Source organism: Rhinichthys klamathensis, unplaced genomic scaffold, assembly GCF_029890125.1.
Source record: "Rhinichthys klamathensis goyatoka isolate OS25496 unplaced genomic scaffold, OSU_Roscu_1.1 h1tg000561l_1, whole genome shotgun sequence".
In the NCBI taxonomy this organism is placed as follows: Eukaryota; Metazoa; Chordata; class Actinopteri; order Cypriniformes; family Leuciscidae; genus Rhinichthys; species Rhinichthys klamathensis.
The window spans coordinates 783,297-803,042 of NW_026607027.1; the positions used below are offsets into that span (position 1 = coordinate 783,297).

Genomic DNA, 19,746 nt, shown 5'->3' on the forward strand with positions numbered 1-19,746 from the left:
AGTTCAGTGTGAACGCTGCCATCCCAACCCTGGTGCGCAACAAACAAGCGGGCCGTCTTTTCAGAGCCACTTCCAAATAAACTCTGGTCCAGTTCAACTGAAATATGAACGCAACACGGACCAAAGACACCTAAACGAAGCAAAAACAGGTCGTGACGTCACAAGACATGACCCTAAAAAGGACAGAATGCTCAGATGTTGCCCATTACAGTCCAGTCTTCTTGCAGCAGATCTTCGTTTGTGTGCAAACAGAGGAATTCCCTGTGCTGTTTTGACTCCTTTACACATTTTTTAAACTCTTCCTGAGTTCTCAGCTGGTGCCATCCTATAGCACATTTAGCCCAGCACACAGCATTGTTTTCATTGTTCAGTAAGTTTCATCGCAAAATATACGTCATAAAAGCTGTGTTTTTTTGTATCTTTAGGTTCTGTGTTAAAAATGACAGAGTGAACGCTAAGTGAAACAAGACTAAATGTATAATTTTCTGTTTTGGTCTGGACCAAAAGAACCAAGAGAAGTAAACTACAAGTGTGAGCACATAACTGTGCAAAAATGTTATGTGAAGTCATTTCTTTTTCCATGTAATTCTTGACTGTTACTAAAATTTCCAGATATTTTTTTAAGCCAATTCGACTGTAATTTATGGTAAAATTATACTTTTCCTCCCAGTTTTATTTTCATTTCAAATCCTAAACATGTGATGAAAAGGAAACACTTGATAAGCTGAAAGCGTCAAAAGGACATTTTTCATGGTCAGATCTTACAAACTCCCAATGCCAGCCACCATGGATTGTACTTGCATTTACGCAGTAACCGCTCACTTCACGTCAAATGAAAAGTACATGTGAAGTAGCCTATCTAATAAAAAAACATTGATTGCACATAACAACAATGCTTGAAAGACAAAGAGCTAAATTGTACATTGGCTGAGAGATCACAGTGTATATTTAAAGGAACACTCAACAATTTGATCCAGCCTGTTTAAAAATAAATATTTTTTTTAAGCAGAATATTAAAGGTGCAAAACGCAAGTCTCTGAGTTTTTGCAGAACTACGCCCCCTCTGGCGACAAGCGAAACTGCAACCAGAGTTGTGCACGCTCATGGGCCACACGCATCTTTTATTGGATATGTTTTATGTTTCATGTTGTACTATTCTTCCGAACACAATTCCTAGTTTATGAAACTGTTCACTAACAATGGTAGTAAAACCAATTCTGATTGTACATGTATCTAGCTTACGCTAAAGCATTACACATTTTACGTATCGTCATTTGTTGTCATACATAGATTGGCCGTATCAAACATTAGAGACTGGGCTATATCTTACCGTTTTATCAAGAAAAAAGCCAACTGAGGATACCGTTTGAGACCAAGAGCAGACCGGAGATCTCTCCATTTCCCGAGGTTGACTCTCGTCTTATTCTGACGCCTGTCTGACTCCAATTTGGACCTTTTGGTGGCACTAGACAAAATTTTTCTTTTCTTTACTTTACGTGGAGTTTGCGTTGGGGTTTGGAATGGACTACAAGCCGGTCTCTTTGAATCCATCTTCTGCCTTTGACGCACGAGTTGTCTTCGCTGATGCTAAGAATGGCGGCGCCGGCGAATACACAAACCTGCGAGACATAGCCTGGTGAGCGTGAACGCGCATGACGTCACTCCCAGTCTCAAATTCGTGCCCGAATCCCTCTTATATATTTTACTGTACAGGATTACAGAGGCAATCTCAGTGCGCAGAGAAGGGCTCATTCAGCCCATCAGGCAGTTCTTTAAGCATGTATAGGATAGAAAAACAGGTATTTTTAACATGAAAAGTTGCGCAATGCACCTTTAAGGGCCAGATTTACAAACAGCTTACTCCAGCGCAAACCCTCTTTCGGCGTTAAACTACTGTCAGGATTTACAATTAGTGGTGAAAAGGCGTAGACGGTTATTTTTGCGGCTGACCTTATTGCATATGCATTTGTAGGAGTTTCCCTTTCAGAAGCAAAAATTATGGGAGGAGAGTATTTAAATGAATCACGCAACGTGATTTACTAAGGTTTGCAATAGTCAATTTACTGGTGTTTGTGCCATTATTTACCACCCCTAAAAAAAATCATGTCTTAAACCAGAAGCTAATCTGTCATTATGGAAATGATCTGGCTGCGTCTGTGTTCTCGTCAGTAGCGTTTTACTGGAAGGCAAGAGCATAAATTTGAAAAACATTTCTTGGTGCTCCTATAATTTCCTCCCTCTGACCTTGATGGCCTATCTGAAGGGAGTATCAGTCCAGCATCAGCAGTCAAGGCCACAGAGCATTCTCATGTATTTAATTGGGAAAGAACACTGAGATCTTGGCAATCGGCCGCTTTCCAAAGACTTCTGACGCCGTTTCTCTTCGTCTGGGACTTACTTCTGATGATTTAGCTTGTGCTACAAATCTTTAGACAAGAAGTGGGTCTCATTTTGTAAACAAATTTATTGACGGAACCAAAATGAATTAAGACGACAAATATATGATTTGCAAAAGAATCATCCATATATACATATCTATCATTTAGTTTTTTAGTTTTTAATCAGTTATCATCATAATACAAGTTTCAATAAGATGGCTGGAATGTATCATGTTGGTGTTGTTGACACTGACAGTGGGTGTCATTTTAAACTTCAGAAGGAATTATGCGTCCAGAACATCTGGTACAATGAAGTTATTACAGTTGGACTTGTTTCATTAGTATTTGTAAAGACCTGGATGCCAAAATTAGACATCATCCACTACTATCCCAAGCCAGTGGTTTCCAAACGTTTCAGGAATAGGAATAATTTTGTGTGTATCAGAAAATATGATACATTTCAATTATAAATAACTAGAACACTTAGTTCCATTGCTCTAATGTGATAAAATAAGCAGTGATCCAAGGATGCTGATAATTCAGCACAGAATTGGAACATTTTACTTTTCTGAGAATTTGTGCTAGAATGGCTGATTTCAGTACTGCATGTAGAATTCTATTAGTCAATAACACAATGGGGTCCAAAAGTCTGAGACCACTAGTAAAAATGTTTAGCTTTTTTTGTTATTATTCCTTTTTATTTGCAAAAATTATATGAACAGCATAATGTGATAAATGAATATGAATAAACTACATAAAACCTGATCACATTATCGGGCATGATTTGAAAATGTTCAAAATAAAATCTTGAGCCTCATTGTTAAGCTGAAAATTTGACCACATTTACTTAATTGATTTGTCAGCTAGAAATAATGCAGAATCTGAGATATTTTGTGGTCATTTTGTTCTAGTTTCTCTGTTAAAAATGTTCAAAATCCTAAAAGTGTGGTCTCAGACTTTTGAACATTTATGACAGTAACAGTAAGTCATTTTATAATGAGAAACCACACACACACACACACACACACACACACACACACACACACACACACACACACACACACACACACACACACACACACACACACACACACACACACACACACACACACACACACACACACACACACACACACAGGTTTAACCTTCTTTCCCTTCATTTCAAAATAATAAGAATTGAGCTAAAATAAAAGAAAGCCTGTCTCTTAGACCTATAAGCTGGTCTTTCATGACAGAATTGCAGTATTCCACCGCACAGTAGGCCTGAAAGGATCATTTAGTGCGGTACATTGCACCTCCTGACCTCAGTGTATCTAAATTTGTGCATCTAAACTCAATGTTTTCAGTTCGGCTTCCAGCAGAAGCACATCATGTCAGCAAAAGCTTTATCTAGAATTACAGCTGCGATTCAGGCCTTGTGCTGTATCATTGAGGTTTGTGTACCATACATTATCTCTTACTATTCAGTGTCATATAATGTCATATCCATACAGTTCACTTACAAATCATTTAATGCTTGATATATACTTTAAGCTCTTGCACTAAAATTCATGTTACCATGGATACCATGAAATGCTTGGCCTCTCTCTCCTGGTTGGATGCTGTCAGAGGAACACCACATAGTTTTCAGGAATGAGTCCTGTTTTGCCCTCAAACGTTGCCTGGAGCCAGCCTGGTTCCACTGAAGAATACACTGCAAAGAAGAAACGGAGAAGGGTTAAGCTGTGGAGAAGTCTTTTATAATATGAAAAAAGGTCTATAGTATTATTGCTCATACTTAGGGGGTTGAATAAACTGGGGCACAACAATAGATACGAGACCCGAAACCAGCGAGAGTTTTGGGACAAATGACAAAACCATCATTGGGTCAATGCAGCTTCTTGTATTATGCCTTGTTTTGCAAATTTAAATTAATTATTCAACATTACATTGTATGTTCTTTGCAGATTTTTTTATGTTACCAATCTAACATCATCAAAAATAATGACTTCAGCGGGGTTCTTGACTCAGTTTTAAAGAACGCTTGACGCCCAAAAGGCTCTATATAAAGATAAATGTCTTAAATGATTGCATAATACTTTCATGCTTAAGAGGTTATTTCATTTTTTTCTAGTGATAAAGAATGTGTATTAACTGTTTAATTCATAAAACCGAACAATACAAAATGAATTCAAATAAATGACCTGACAGAAACTTTTCTTCTAATAGTGTGGGTTAAAAATGATAAATCAATCAGTAATATAGTCGCAAATTCCAGTAAAATATTGTCTGTAAAAAATGTACAGCTATTACTAAAAAGTTTTCTTTGTATGACAGGCCAAAAAAGTATGTCCGCTCAATTTGGCATGTTTCATTGTGTTATCACAAATAAAACAACTTTTCACTTAGTTTTGACCACTACTGTGTGTGTATATATATTTGGTCAAGGCAAGCCAAAGTCTGAACTATCCTTATTGTTGAGCCCTGCAAACCCTCCAACCCTAAGCATCAAATTTGGCATGAAAGTCATCCTGCATTTTTGAAACGTGTTACCTCAAATCATGTGATTTACTGAGGTGTGCTATTATTTATATATTTTTAAGTTATCAGATGTACAATTTTTTACTTGGTGGGTAAAATGACTAAAGACCAAAAATAAGCAAATACTTCTAAAGTCTCACTTTTATCTAGTTTCGTTTCTTCAGCATTAAGTTAAGTTGACCGTTCATAAAGTGATTTGTTTGACCATTATGTTCACAAAGCAATAGTATCCTCATAAAATGGCGGCACAAGTGAACCACATCTGCAGGTAGTAAATCACAAAGTTGGGTCACTTTGCATCGTGAAATGATCCTCATAAAGCTTTCAAAAGGACCTCACAAATGAATTGCCCAGTAATGACTCATATCAACATTCTCTGAACTATCAAAGCATCTGTTTACACTAAAGCATAAGGCAGATGGGATTGCAAAATAAAGAGTGAATTATATAAGCAGAACTCTCAAATGTCAACAGTGAGAACTCGGGTTGATGGGTAAGAGGAGGTTTATGTTGTGCTAAGTGTTTGCTGAGCTTTAGAGAGAGGAAGACTTGCCTTCACCAGGTTACTGTGACCGGTTTCAAAGCCCTGGTGCCCGGCCAAGTGCGGAAAATACATCCAGCAATAAAATTCTATTCCTGACGTGTATGAGGAACAACAACCGATGGTTGTTCCACAGAACAGACACAGGAACACATTCTTTTCTATCAATATTAATGCCCTGGTGTGTATGCAGCAAAAGTGCATCAGTACTTCAATCATAGTTCATTTTCTTGGATTTTTGTAACCGTCACTGCACGTCACAAAAGACGTACATATTTTAACATCCACCAAACCACATTCCCAATACACTAGTTGATATATGATTCATGGCCAGCATTGCTGCATGTTTCTTGGTGGATATTTCAGTCGCAGTTCATAAAAAGTCACTTAAGAACTGAAGTTGATGTTGAAGTTGAACTGATCACTTGATGAATTGTGTGAGCCTGAGACAACCTGACCACTGACCACCAATACCATTTACTAACCATTTGTTACACATAGAAATGACAAGCGCTGGCTGAAATCAACAGATAAAACAATGGAATGAGAGAACAATAAAATGATGGAATGAGAGAACAATAGAATGAGAACAATAGAATGGTGGAATGATAGAACGATGGATTGAGAGAACGAAAGGACGATGGAATGAGAGAACGATAGATTGATGGGATGAGATAAAGATAGAACGATGGAATGAGAGAACGAAAGGATGATATAACCTTGCTATAATATATATATATAACCTGATAACTCATAACTGATAACTAATGTGTATTGTTCTAGACTAACTGGGACTAGTCACAGCACTAGCATATTGTTGCCCGATTGTTGGCTTGACTGCTTCTCCTCATTTGTAAGTCGCTTTGGATAAAAGCATCTGCTAAATCAGTGGTTCTCGACCTTTTTTGGGCCTATCCATTATCCAGGTCCCCTGGCTGAATCCCTGCTCAACGAGATACAGTATGTTGTTGGAAAAGCAAGAATCAGCAGCTTGATCTTTTGGCAGAGAGCCGGATAACGCTGGGCATATTTGACCCACATGCTGCACCAGCCAGAGGGACGGAAAATAGCTTGGGCTTCGTCTTCGCACTGGATGTCGACAAGATGCTCCTGAATAGCGGGTTCGCATTCGATCACATCCGTTTGAAAGGGCTGCACAAACCAAATGGGAACATCAAGGTTAAGGAGGTCCCTGAAGCGGATCTCCATGTCGGCCTTAAACATCCTCAGGTGGTCAGTGTAAACTAGGAGGAGGTCATCGGTAAGAGCCTCAGACACCTGTAATGAGTATTATTTTAGTTCAATTGTTCTCTTATCTCCATGAATATTTTTAGACTATCTGAATTTGAATTAGTTGTTTTATTGCTTATTATTCTACTAAAATGTTTATTTATATTTATAAGGTCATGTGTGTTATAGGTCTGTATTTTCAGACTCAGTATAATCACTCAAAAAAATAAACATTACAATGGTATTCATGAAAATAAAATATATTAGGCTAATTATACTAATAGTGGGCCTGTTGTATCTATTTAGTGTTGTTTCTGAAAAAAAGATCACCTTGGCCAGCGGTGGGAAATGAGCAAACTGCCTGCCTCCTGCCTATACTCTGCCTGTAGTATGGAAGCTTGTTTCCGCCACTGAATAAAAAAAATAATAAATAACAAGACTTTTTATCTCACAATTACGATATGAAGTAAGAATTGTGAGAAATAAAGTCGCAATTGCGAGATATAAAGTCGCAATTCTGAGAAATAAAGTCGCAATTGCGAGATATAAAGTCGCAATTCTGAGAAATAGTCGCAATTGCGAGATATAAAGTCGCAATTCTGAGAAATAAAGTCGCAATTGCGAGCTATAAAGTCGCAATTCTGAGAAATAAAGTCGCAATTGTGAGAAAAAAAGACAAAATTTTGACTTTTTATCTCACAATTCTGACTTTATAACACATAATTGCGAGTTTATGTCTCTAAATTCTGACATCTTTTCTCAGAATTGTGAGATATAAACTCGCAATTGCGAGTTATCAGGCCAATTCTAAGGAAAAATAAAAGACTTTACTTTTTTCCTCTCAGAATAGTTTATATCTCACAATTCTGACTTTACAACACACAATTCTGACTTTATTATACGTAATTGCGACTTTATTTCACGCAATTCTGACTTTATAACACGCAATTGCGACTTATATCACGCAATTCTGACTTTATATCTCGCAATTGTGAGAAAAAAAGTCAGAATTGTGAGATAAAAAGTCGCAATTAACTTTTTTATTTTTCATTCTGTGGCGGAAACAAGCTTCCATACTGTAGAGATCTAGCCTGGAGGTGAGACTTTGGATAACCGCCTTGGATTTGACCAGAGTGATGTCATTTCCTTGGAGCTTTAACATGACTTCATTCATTTTCTCCAAAAAGTCTCCACGAGGTACATGATGTTGCACCTTTTCCCTGAGAGCTCCATCAACCTCCTCCAGGAACTCAACGATGCTGTTCAACAGCTCACAAAAAACGAGCAAGGCAGTTTCCCTTTGAGAGCCAGCGGACATCAGTATGGCGAAGAAGCCACTCAAAAGTCTCATCGTTTTCCTGACACAGCTGTCGGAACAGTCTGTCATTCAGTGCATGGGCTTTTATTTTGTTTATTGCTTTGACTGCAACATGGAGAGACTCATGGATAACTGGATTGTTGCATTTGGCCACAAGGTTGTGGCGGTGCAAAACAGTGGACTGTGAGGATATGCGGCACCTGCTCCTTCAGCAGAGCAGTGAACCCACGGTACCTGCCAACCATAGCGGGGGCACCATCAGTGGATGGATGCTAGAGATGGGAATTGACTTCTCCTGTAGATAAGCAGAAAGCGTGTTTAAAATGGTCTGGCCCTTGGTGTCGGTTTCCAGATATTAAGCAAACAAAAATTCATCTGCCATCTTGTGACTGTTTGAGGCCCTATAACGGACATAGGCCATCAGCAGAGCGTTGTTGTCAGCGGTGGTTGTCTCGTCCAGCTGAAGTCTGAACAGAGGCTGTATCCTCTGTATCTGCACCCATTTTATTTATCCTGCGTGCCACGGTGTCATTGCTGAGAGGGATGGATTTCAGCCCCTGTGTGGGATCGCGCTCCATCACGGTAGAGATTACCTCTTTGATGGCAGGAAGAGCCAACTTTTCTCCAATTGTGAACGGCTGTCCACATTTGGCGATCAGCAGGGAGATTTTATATGACGCTATTAGCCCACTATCATTTTGGCTGGTATTCTTAGTGAAGAGACTGCTGATGGTTCTCCTAACGTGTTGCTCTTTTAAGGCCTGGAAGAACGGACGGTCCTTATCTGCCTTGTCTGGGTGGATCTTCATAAGGTGCTCCTTCAGACGTGAAGGTTTCATGGCTTCATTTGAAAAAACTTGTTCACATAGTAAACACATTGGAAACTGTGCATTGGTGGGAGAAGGTATGAAACCATAATTAAGGTATTCAATGGAATACTGTCTACAGTTTTTCTTGTTTGCTGGCGCCATTTTGCTCAATTGTTTTTATGATAGTGTATCTACCCACGCAAAAGTGGACAAATCTTTTTTTTTACATGCACTGTGATTTTGAACTGATAAGTGACTAAATGTCACAGAGGCTATTATGTATGGAAGACTAGGAATGCACTTGCTCCTGAGCGTTGATCATTGTAGCCAATCACAGACATATCCAATAAGTGCGTGAACACAATGGCCAATCAGAGGTGTTTACGATTCTGCTCAACAGCGCTCAAAGCATCACAATTTTTCAATTTCAGTACCGACTTGGTACCGAAGTCGGTACTTTTTGACAACTCTAAAACGATCTATAGATAGAACGAATGAATGATAGAACGGTCGATAGATAGACAGACAGACAGATGAATAAACAGACAAATTGATATATAAACAGACAGATAGATAGATAGACAGGCAGATAGATAAATAGATAGACTCACCGTTGGAAAAGTGAGCCCCCTGTGGGAAACTCAGCTCATTGCTGTGTTCGGCTTCACAGGAATATATGGCTTTGGCATCTCTATGGATTCAGATCATGAAATGATACAATTCAAGGATGTTTTAAAAGACCGTTTGTTGGTTTTATAAAGATGTTTGCCATGAAATATATATTAAACAGTTGTTTTTATGTAGTGTGCCTATTTTTACCTTCCCAAGAGGGGAGGTTTTCCGGCTGATGGGTTCTCAAAAAGCAGTGCTCTGGCAGCCACCCTGAAACATACAACCATGCAAAGACGTCAGGATGATAATTGACGCCATTATTTCACCGCACAAGAATTAGGCTGGCTGAACAAACCATTTTAACCAAGCAGGTGGCAGCAGTTTGAAATGCATAAAAAATAAATGTTGGTGAGAGCCAACATTCTACATTCAGTACATAGACATTGCAGCCTTCGGTCTTTATGTGACTGCGGTCGACACTGCTAGATTTGGAGTTCAACTCAAAAGAAGAATAAGAACAACACTTTTTTGTCAACACTTAACCCATTAATACTAACACTAACTATTCTCTCTCTTTCTCTCTCTCTCTCTCTTCTTCTTTCTCTCTCTCTCTCTTCTTCTCTCTCTCTCTCTCTCTCTCTCTCTCTCTCTTCTTCTCTCTCTCTCTCTCTCTCTCTCTCTCTCTCTCTCTCTCTCTCTCTCTCTCTCTCTCTATATATATATATATATATGAAGAGTTCAGATGCAAACGCCTCTAAGTGCCATCTGAAATTTTCTTCTAGAATGATCATTTTTATCAAGCTAGTATATTTAAGTTAAATAATTTCACTTAAATGACAATTAATAGATACTTTTCATTGTCATTTAAGTTATGTCATTGTAATTACTGACCTTAAATATACGAGCTTGATAAAAATTATCATTCTACAAGAAAATTTCAGATGGCACTTAGAGGCTTTTGTTTCTGAACTCTTCATATATATATATAAATGATTTCCATTACACGAGAGTAGATGTTAAAACGTCATGCTGACGTTTTAACATCTACTCTCGTTAAAACTATATATATATATATATATATATATATATATATAGTCCATGAACATACTTTGCTTTTTTTTTATTATACTGTATTCACTTTATAATGTAATTATGTTGAGGGTGAGGTGAGCAATGTATTGTCTGTTTGAGGGTAGGCTCATATTGTTTTAAAATTCCTGCTGTATTTATTACATTTCTACTGTATTTATTAAATTTATAGTGTATTTTTATTGACTTTTGTATTTTAGGGGTGCCTGTTAAGATCTGGCAAGGGACAACAGATGGAAACTAGCACTTGTACCTAACTCTGGCTTGTTTACAGCAAGTAACTTGTTTGTTGATCAATGAGCATTGTCCCTATAAAAAAAATATATATATATATTTGGATTGTACAGAGACATAAACTGCCATCAAGATGACATCTTTACTGGAAAGCAAAACAATGCCAGGCCTCATTCTGCACATGCTAGAACTGAGTGGTTTCTAGACACTCTGTACCATAGAGTGGATGTGCCTGTCTGCAGTCCAGATCTCTCTTATTGAAAATGTATGACCCATCACGAAAAGGAGAATCAGACAACAACGACCTCAGACTGTTGAGCAGCTGTCTTAAATCAGGCGAGATTGAGCAAAAATTCCATTTGCAAAGCTGCAACTAATAATGTCCGCAATTCCCAAATGATTACAAACTGTAATTAAAAGGAAAGGTGATGTGACACAGTCACATGCCTCTGTTCCAACTTTTTTTGGAGTGTGTTGCAGCCATCAAAATCAAAAATTGTTTATATTTACAAAATACAATTAAGTTTGTCAGTGAAAACATTGTAAAATATATTCTTTGTACTTTGTCTGTTAAAGAGAATTAACAAATCACAGATTCTTGATTTTATTGCAGTTTACAAAATGTCCCAACTTTTCTGGAATTGGGGTTGGGAATATTTATATTTGCACATGTGAGAATCACCTCTATAAGCAGTGATTCATGTACAATTTATATAACTGTTAAAGTAACTTACACAATCTCAGGGCAAACATTTTTCAAATCAACATGTTGCTAACACTTAAAGTTGTACAAATGGAGTCCACGTGATGTTAAGTGACGTGATGTTTCTGTTCTTCCTGTGATGATAACTCAAACGAAATTATACATCCTTCCCTCCAGAGAAGATTTAAAAACCAGTGCTGGGTCACACCAACCCTTTCAGCAGTGTAATTTAAACTAGTGCCAACAAAAAACTACTGCAATCAATCTCCATTCAGCAGCTTCCATCGCTGCCAGCAACTACACTATATAATACCTCACAAACTTTCCTCACTACTTTCAATAAATGTTTTTATATTACTCATGACGTAGTGTTTTTCTACAACCTGACAGAAGCATATAAAAGTTGTCAATGAAGTAATGGAAGAGATTTTCACACAAAAATGAAAATTCTGTCATTATTTACTCATCGTCATGTAATTCTTAACCTGTATGACTTTCTTTCATCTGTGAAACATGAATTTTTTTTCTCCATGGTCTTGGTCACCAACATTTCTCAAATATCTACTTCTGCTGTGTTCACAGAAAGTCATTCAGATTTGGAACCATGAGGGTGAGTAAATTATATAATTTTTTCAGGTGAACCATCCCTTTAATGTGATCCGTATATTTTTTTTAATTTAATTTTAAACACATTAAAAATGCAATTCACATACAACAATAAGTTCAATATACAACTTACATGATCAATTCTACGGTTTCCTAACAATAAATCAACTGCAATGAGAACGTAATGAAAAAAGGTTAATTCTTGAAAAATAGCCTTAAGTAGTGTGCCATCTTTTTTTTAAATAATGATTAACAGAAATGTTATTTTGTTTTAAATTATTACTATTACTATTTTTTTTTTTTTTTTTTTTACATTTGCATGCCAAATCAATTTCTTCCAAATCAGTGTGGTGTAATCAACATGCAGAAAGGCATTTTGGGTCACACTTTACAACAAGGTAACATTTGTTACCATTAGTTAACAAGAACTAACAATGAAACTTTTGTATCTGTTAATATTATAATGGACCTGAGCTAACAATGAACAGTTGTATTTTTTATTAACAAATGTACATAAAGATAAATAAATACTGTAAAAAAAATACTGCTTATTGTTAAGGTTAGTTAAAGGTGGGGTAGGTAGGAATTCCTTTTTTCAAATTTGTTTAAACTGTCTTTATATACCAATACATAATTCAAATGTAAGTGCTCTGAAAAAGAGAGTATAAAAATCGAGTGACTAGACGTTTTAATCTGCAATAAACACAGCTCATTATTTCCATTCGAGACGAAAACAAATGATTGGTTTGGGCGACTGTCACTCTCTCTCGCTGCCATTGCAACATCCCTGCTGCTACATGGGCTGCCCAAATGCGCGCACTCGTTTGACTCAAGGAGGGTAAGAGGCTAGTAAGAGACACAATTACATGCAAAACACGGCGTATATGTTATGAATCTTACACGAAATTCACCTTCATCACAGTGTAACTGATTGTAATGGGAAAACGTATATCAATGCAACCTGTTTTTAGCTTTGCTTTATGTTACTAGCTCGTTAACGAATCAAACTCAATATATTTTAAACTTTACCAGTATCGATATGCTAGCTTGATAGTGAGTACTAACAGCCATGTTAATTGTTTATATTCATAATGATAAAGTTAGGAATTTTATTACATGTGAATCTGACATGATGTCACTACATGCACTGCGCTCCTCTCTGCTCGGCGCTGGTAAGCGCGTCCTCCAGCTGTGAGCGGTCGGCAGCGCGCGTTCATGTGTTTTGGAGGCGTGGTTTTGGAAGGAGCCCAGAATGGAGGGGGTGGGAGTGAATGGAGATAAGTAGCTGTGTTTATTACAGCCCTGAGAGGACTACAGACACTCGATTTTTATACTCTCTTTTCCAGAGTACTTACATTTTAATTATGTATTGGTATATAAAGACAATTTAAACAAATTTGGGAAAAAGTTTTTTAGACCAAAAACGACCTATACCCTACCTTTAATGCATTAACTAACTAAAAAAAAAAACTAATAATATATATATATATATAAAATCTTTAACATTTAAAAAATATGGATGAGGATCAGGACACTCACTACAAAAAACAACAACATATGACATGTTTGACAACATAAATAGAAAGAATACATCCATTTCAAAGTTATGTTTTTTTTTTCTAATTCATTTTCAAAAAAATTTTATTCATCATCTTTATCCTCAAATGATGCCTATCGCGGATCCATAATCTTTTGATTCGCTCACAGGGTGAGGTTTAGCATCAGTGGGTTAGATACTGGTAAAGAGTTTCACTTACACTGATCCTGGTCTCTGATAGCCGTTCGTAGAGCTGCTGTTGTCCAGCTTTCGCCGTAGGATTGTTTTAGGAGGCAGATCGAGGTATGTGGCGGATCTGGCACCGTCTTTATGATCCAAACACACTAGACTCTGTACAGACCCCACATAGCTCTTATGACCTCCAGAGAGCCCAAAACAGAAAAGTACAAAATTACTAAATGTTAGTTCTCTTACGAGAGGTTCTCTCGTATTGCATAAGTTTAGCTTACGCTACGGGTAAAGTTAATCTTTTCTCGAGATACTGAAGCCAAAATTATCCTTAATTTTGTAAACTTTGTCAACGCAGTGCAGCAGCTGCAGACCTAGAGCAGGCTGTCTAGCGCGCTCATTGGCTGCTCTGCGGCAACTGCAGCAGCCTACCAGTGAGCCTGGCGTGACGTCACGCCCAATGGTGACGCTTCACGCCCACTACGGGTCACAGCCCGCTCAAGTGGGTGTGGCTTAGCGTATAAAAGCAGGGCTCGGAGGCTGCTTCCCTGTTTTTCATCTTTTCATCTGATTTTCATCGAAGAAGCTCTTCGCACCGCTGGATCTAGAGAGAAGCCGCCGCCGTTGAAATCAGCGACTGCAAGCAGAGGAAAGCGCCTGAGGAAGCTGGTCGACTTCTCGCCGCCTTCAAGCCTTCCGTGCCAGCAACGCTATCCGGCGACATATCCTTTTCTGCTTATTGCATTTTGCTGTGTGTGTGTGTGCTCACCGCAGAGACACACACATCTCTCTAAAAGAGCGCGAGCGTTCTTTTCAGAATGCCTCGCATTTCCTGTGGCTCGTGCCGAGCCCCGCTCAGCGTCGGAGACAGCCATGTGATTTGCGCTCTCTGCCTGGGCCCAGACCACGCAGCCCTCGCACTTCGTCGGGAGGCTGCGTCCACTGTGAGGAGCTATATCTATGTCGACCCTGCGGGCTCGTCTAGACCTCTTAACGGCAAAGCTGTCACTCCGCCATCTGCAAGAAGAAGCGCCGTGCACAGAGACTGGCAGAGCCTGATGTGGCACTCAAACGTAAGCCGGAACGACTCCCTCGAGCATTTCTCTCTCCTTCTCCGCCCCCCCCCCCCCCCCCCAACTCACGTGATACAGCCGGCTGCTGCTGTCAGCGAGCCGCCGTGTCCAGGCGCTCATATCTGTCAGGCTATGAATGTAAGTCACATGCCCGCTCACGAGCACTCACGCTTACTAACAGACACACCGCCTCTGGCGCCGCTCGCACACTACAAAGTGCTCACTCGACGTTCCCCATTCAAAGCAATCGGGTCGTCATATATGAAACAGCTAGCCACTGCTGGTTATCCGGCTCACATCGTTGGTGTTTTAAGTGTCCCCGGCGCTGCTTGCGCATCACAGAATATTCATAAAACGCTCCCTGTTTACAGTAACCGGGTCGTCTCACTTAAAACAGCCAGCTGTCGCTGTCAGCGAGCCGCCGCATATGAACAGTCATATAAGTGAGTTGCTTTGAATGTAGGTTATGTGCCCGCCCCAGCGCGCTCACGCTTACTAATGAACGCCTTGCCTCCGGCGCCACTCACTCGCTACAAAGCTCTCAGAAAACGTTCCCGGTTCAAGGTAACTGGGGCGTCATATATGAAACAGCATGCCATTGCTGTTGGCGAGCTGCCGTATTCGAGCACTCATACCGGTCAGGCTGCGAATGTATGTCGCGAGCTCGCTCACGAGCGCTCGCACTAACTGTCAATCGCTCCGCCTCAAGCACCGCTCGTGCTTCAAAAAGCCATCATAAAACGCTCCCCATTCAGTGTAATCGGGTCGTTACATACGAATCAGCCGAAAGCGGCTGTCAGCGAGCCGCTTTGTTCAAGCACCGAGGGCGCGTGCGCCGCGCCCACATCTCCGGTCCAGTTCCCAAAGCCCACAGTGTGCGGCGATCGGGACCCAGAGGCCATTCTCCCCCTGGCCACACATGCAAAAGCATGGTAAGCGATTCCGGGGTTTCAGAGTGGGTGCTGAGCACAATAAGACAGGGCTATGCATTACAGTTCGCTCGCCGTCCCCCGCGTTTCCACGCACGGACCGAGTCGACAGGGAACGCGAAAGTAGCACATCTACTCCACGCAGAAATAGCCAAACTGCTGTGCAAAGGGGCTATAACCGGTACCACCTTCTCTGAGCGAGTCAGGCTTTTACAGCCGGTATTTTCTCGTACCAAAGAAGGACGGAGGTCTGAGACCAATCCCCTAAACTCTCATGAAAAGACGGTTCAAAATGATTACAACCAGACAGATTCTCGCGCAAATTCGCCTGAGGGACTTATATCTCTCGATCTGAAAGACGCTTATTTTCAGATACAGATTATACCCCGTCACAGGCCATTCTTGCGATTCGCCTTCGACGGCCAGGTATATCAGTACACCGTCCACCCGTTCAGCCTGTCCCTGGCACCCAGTACATTCACGAAGTGCATGGACACGGCGCTCGACCCCCTGAGAAGTCAGGGTGTGCGAATTCTGAACTATTTGGACGATTGGCTGTTTTTAGCACAGTCAGAGATGGAACTCGTATCTCACAGAATTATGCTACTCAGTCATTTGGAAAGCTTGGGTCTCACGATCAACTGGACCAAAAGCTCATTACCGTCAATCTCCTTTCTAGGAATGGAACTGGACTCTGTGGCTATGAAGGCTCACCTGTCGACAGAGCGCACGCGCCGTGTTCGACACCTAGCCGCATCTTTCCAGAAGGGCAAAACCGCCTCCCTGAAAATGTTTCAGAGGATGCTGGGCTGTATGGCCTCAGCTGCAGCAGTGCTTCGGCTGGGCTTACTGCGCATGCGCCCACTACAACGCTGGTTGAACGCCTGCGTACCTCACCAAGCATGGACGCGTGGCTACAGGCGGATCAGAGTGTCTCAGAGCTGCGTTTCAGCCCTGCAGCCCTGGTTAGCGGCCGATTGGTACCAGCAGGGGGTGACGGTGGGAGTGATTTCGCACCGAAAGGTCATCTCGACAGACACCTCCAACTCAGGTTGGGGCGGCCTTTTCGAGGGCAGACCGGTCTTTGGCCTGTGGTCAGACCGAGAGAAACGCCTTCACATAAACTGTCTGGAGATGCTGGCGGTCGAGAACATGCTGAAGCGCTTCCTCCCGTTCATACAGGACCAACACGTTCTAGTCCGCTCGGATAACATGTCCGTTGTGTCCTACGTGAACCGTCAGGGCGGTATCAGATCCAGGAGCCTCTGCGATCTGACAGAACGCCTCCTTCGTTTGGGCCCAGTGCTTCCAGCGCTCGCTGAGAGCGACGCATGTGCCAGGGATCCTGAACGATGGCCCGGACAGACTGTCCAGGGACAATATCCCCCCGGGGAGTGGTCTCTACACCCCCAAGCAGTCCAGTTGTTATGGCGCCTCTTGGCAGAGCGGAAGTCGACCTATTTGCGTCAAAGGACAACGCTCATTGCCCAGTGTTCTTCTCAAAGAACGAGGATGCGCTGGCCCAATTCTGGCCCAGCCGCCCGCTGTACGCCTTCTGCTGCTGCTTATGCGTCAAAAGGTCTGCAATGCCCTCTGGGCATCAGGGCTCATTCCACAAGAGGCATGGCCTCGTCGTGGGCATGGCCCAGTGTAATTTCTTTTCACGACATCTGTATGGCGGCGGGCTGGGCCTCCCCGTCTACATTTGTGCGATTCTATAACATGGAAGTTCCCGCCTTGCAGGCTAGACTTCTGTCAGTCTAAATATGTGTATGATCTGCCCACATGCTTGTGCGAAGGCTCCTTTCACTGTTTAGCTCTCCTGGTTGAGCTGCACTTATATGGGTTAATATATGTAACATGCAGCCCAGCGCCGCCGCTCTGCATTCCCCATGGGTGCTTATTAGGGGTGGAACGGTACACAGAAGTTACGGTTCGGTTCAGACGTCACGGTTCGGTACAATTTCGGTACAATGGAGTGAAAAGCAAAACAAAAAGGCAGAAGGCATTTTTATAAATGTCTTAAGCATTTATGTCTTCCCACTTTTCAGTGTTCCCCGGACTCCCTGGGACTCATAGAGTGGATGCTTGAATGCACCGATGCACGGCGTTGACAAAGGGTTCCCGTAGCGTAAGCTAAACTTACGCAATACGAGAGAACCTCTCGTAAGAGAACGTACTCGGTTATCTAACGTAACCTCGGTTCTCTCTAGAGAGGGAACGAGTATTGCGTAACCGGCCGTGCTCGCGCCACGAGCGATTTTCGCTTCAGATGATGAAAACCAGGGAAGCAGCCTCCGAGCCCTGCTTTTATACGCTAAGCCACACCCACAGCGGGCTGTGACGCGTAGTGGGCGCGAAGCGTCACCATTGGGCGTGACGTCACGCCAGGCTCACTGGTAGGCTGCTGCAGTTTCCGCAGAGCAGCCAATGAGCACGCTAGACAGCCTGCTCTAGGTCTGCAGCTGCTGCACTGCGTTGACAAAGTTTACAAAATTAAGAATAATTTTGGCTTCAGTATCTCTAGAAAAGATGAACTTTACCCGTAGCGTAAGCTAAACTTACGCAATACTCGTTCCCTCTCTAGATAGAACCGAGGTTACGTTAGGTAACCGAGTACATTTTTTTTTTGTCTAGATCAGAGGGTTACAAACTTTATACTGTATATATAAAGAAATTGCATACAGTTTTATAAAGAAAACATGGAAAATAAGACACAGTTGGAATACAGTTTGGTTTATCAATGTTGAAAATTGTTTTGGCTGGTTAATATTTTTTATACCATTTGAAACACTGATAATTTTTTTCAGGATTATTTGATGAACAGAAAGTAAAAGAATAATAATATTTTTGAAATTGAAATATTACTAACACTATAAATGTCAATTTAATAGATAAGTTATTAATAAATAAGTATTAATAAAATAATTAATTTCTTAAAATCTACAAAAAGCTACAAAAACTGTTTTTACCATTGATAATAATAAGGAATGTTTCTTGAGCAGCAAATCAGTATATTTGCATGATTTCTGAAGGATCATGTGACACTGAAAACTCAAGTAATGGCTGCTGAAAATTCAGCTTTGCCATCACAGGAATAAATTACATTTGAAAACATATTATTGACGAGCATTAGAGACTTCGAAAAACATTCCAAGTTGTGTGTGTTTGGCTCCTACCTTCTGTGATATGTAAAGATCTTAGAGATGGGGCGTTGGAGCGGTTAAGCTGCGCGGATCTGATTCCTACTGAGTGAGGAGCCTTTGCTGGTGCTGGTGAAGATCTGGCAGCTGAGTTCACACCACAGGAGTCCCATTCCACACGTGCAGCGTCCTCTCTGGAGCTGGAGTCGGGACTGCTGGTGCAGGTGGGGGTCTGCCGCAGGCCGGGGAACGGGGGCTTGTCTTTGGGCTGTGGAGAGGAGCAGGTTTTGGAGGAGCTGTTCTGCTCTGAGGAGTGTGAGGAGAGGGAGTCCATGCTGCCGATTGGAGTGCTGCCTGAACTACTGCTGAACGTATCGCCTGCAGGGACAGTAAGACATACAGCAGATGAAAACTACAGCATATCTTAAATTGATCACAGCTGATTGATTTATACAGTGACTAGGTGAAACATGAAAATGTCAAAATGTCCAGGTCACGGTCCACTTCAAAATGAAAATAAAATAAATAAATATGAGCCTATAAGCCTATTTTCTTATCTTTTTTTTTTTTTTTTTTTTTTTTTGCATAGTGTGATTTTAATGACAATTAGGCAGATTTTCCCCAAAGATTTCTTATTAATGTAATTTGTCCGAGGTGTTTTACTTTTTACTAATTCCCATTATTCTTACTCATAGCGATTAGATTCTCACCTTTTTTTTATATTTTAACCAGCATAAATAAGGAAGTAAAATAAATGCTAACACAAAGTACAAACAGTAATAAAATAATAATAATAAAATCACATAAAAATAACAAGAATGAGATTTTTTCCCCA

General features: G+C 40.8%; 1 protein-coding gene across 6 annotated transcripts in view; it reads right to left on the reverse strand.

Moving 5' to 3' along the window:
* Positions 1-3,871: 3,871 nt before the first annotated feature.
* LOC130073768 (rho GTPase-activating protein 42) overlaps positions 3,872-19,746 on the reverse strand; it is a 156,984-nt gene continuing 141,109 nt past the window's right edge. For all 6 annotated transcript variants that reach the window (XM_056239368.1, XM_056239367.1, XM_056239371.1 and 3 more), the window contains 5 exons: positions 18,948-19,289; positions 13,798-13,957; positions 9,616-9,678; positions 9,408-9,487; positions 3,872-4,071 (listed from right to left, as the gene is read on the reverse strand). In XM_056239368.1, the coding sequence (XP_056095343.1) occupies positions 3,983-4,071; positions 9,408-9,487; positions 9,616-9,678; positions 13,798-13,957; positions 18,948-19,289 (734 nt within the window). In that variant the 3' untranslated portion in view covers positions 3,872-3,982. The remainder of the gene's footprint in view (positions 4,072-9,407; positions 9,488-9,615; positions 9,679-13,797; positions 13,958-18,947; positions 19,290-19,746) is intronic.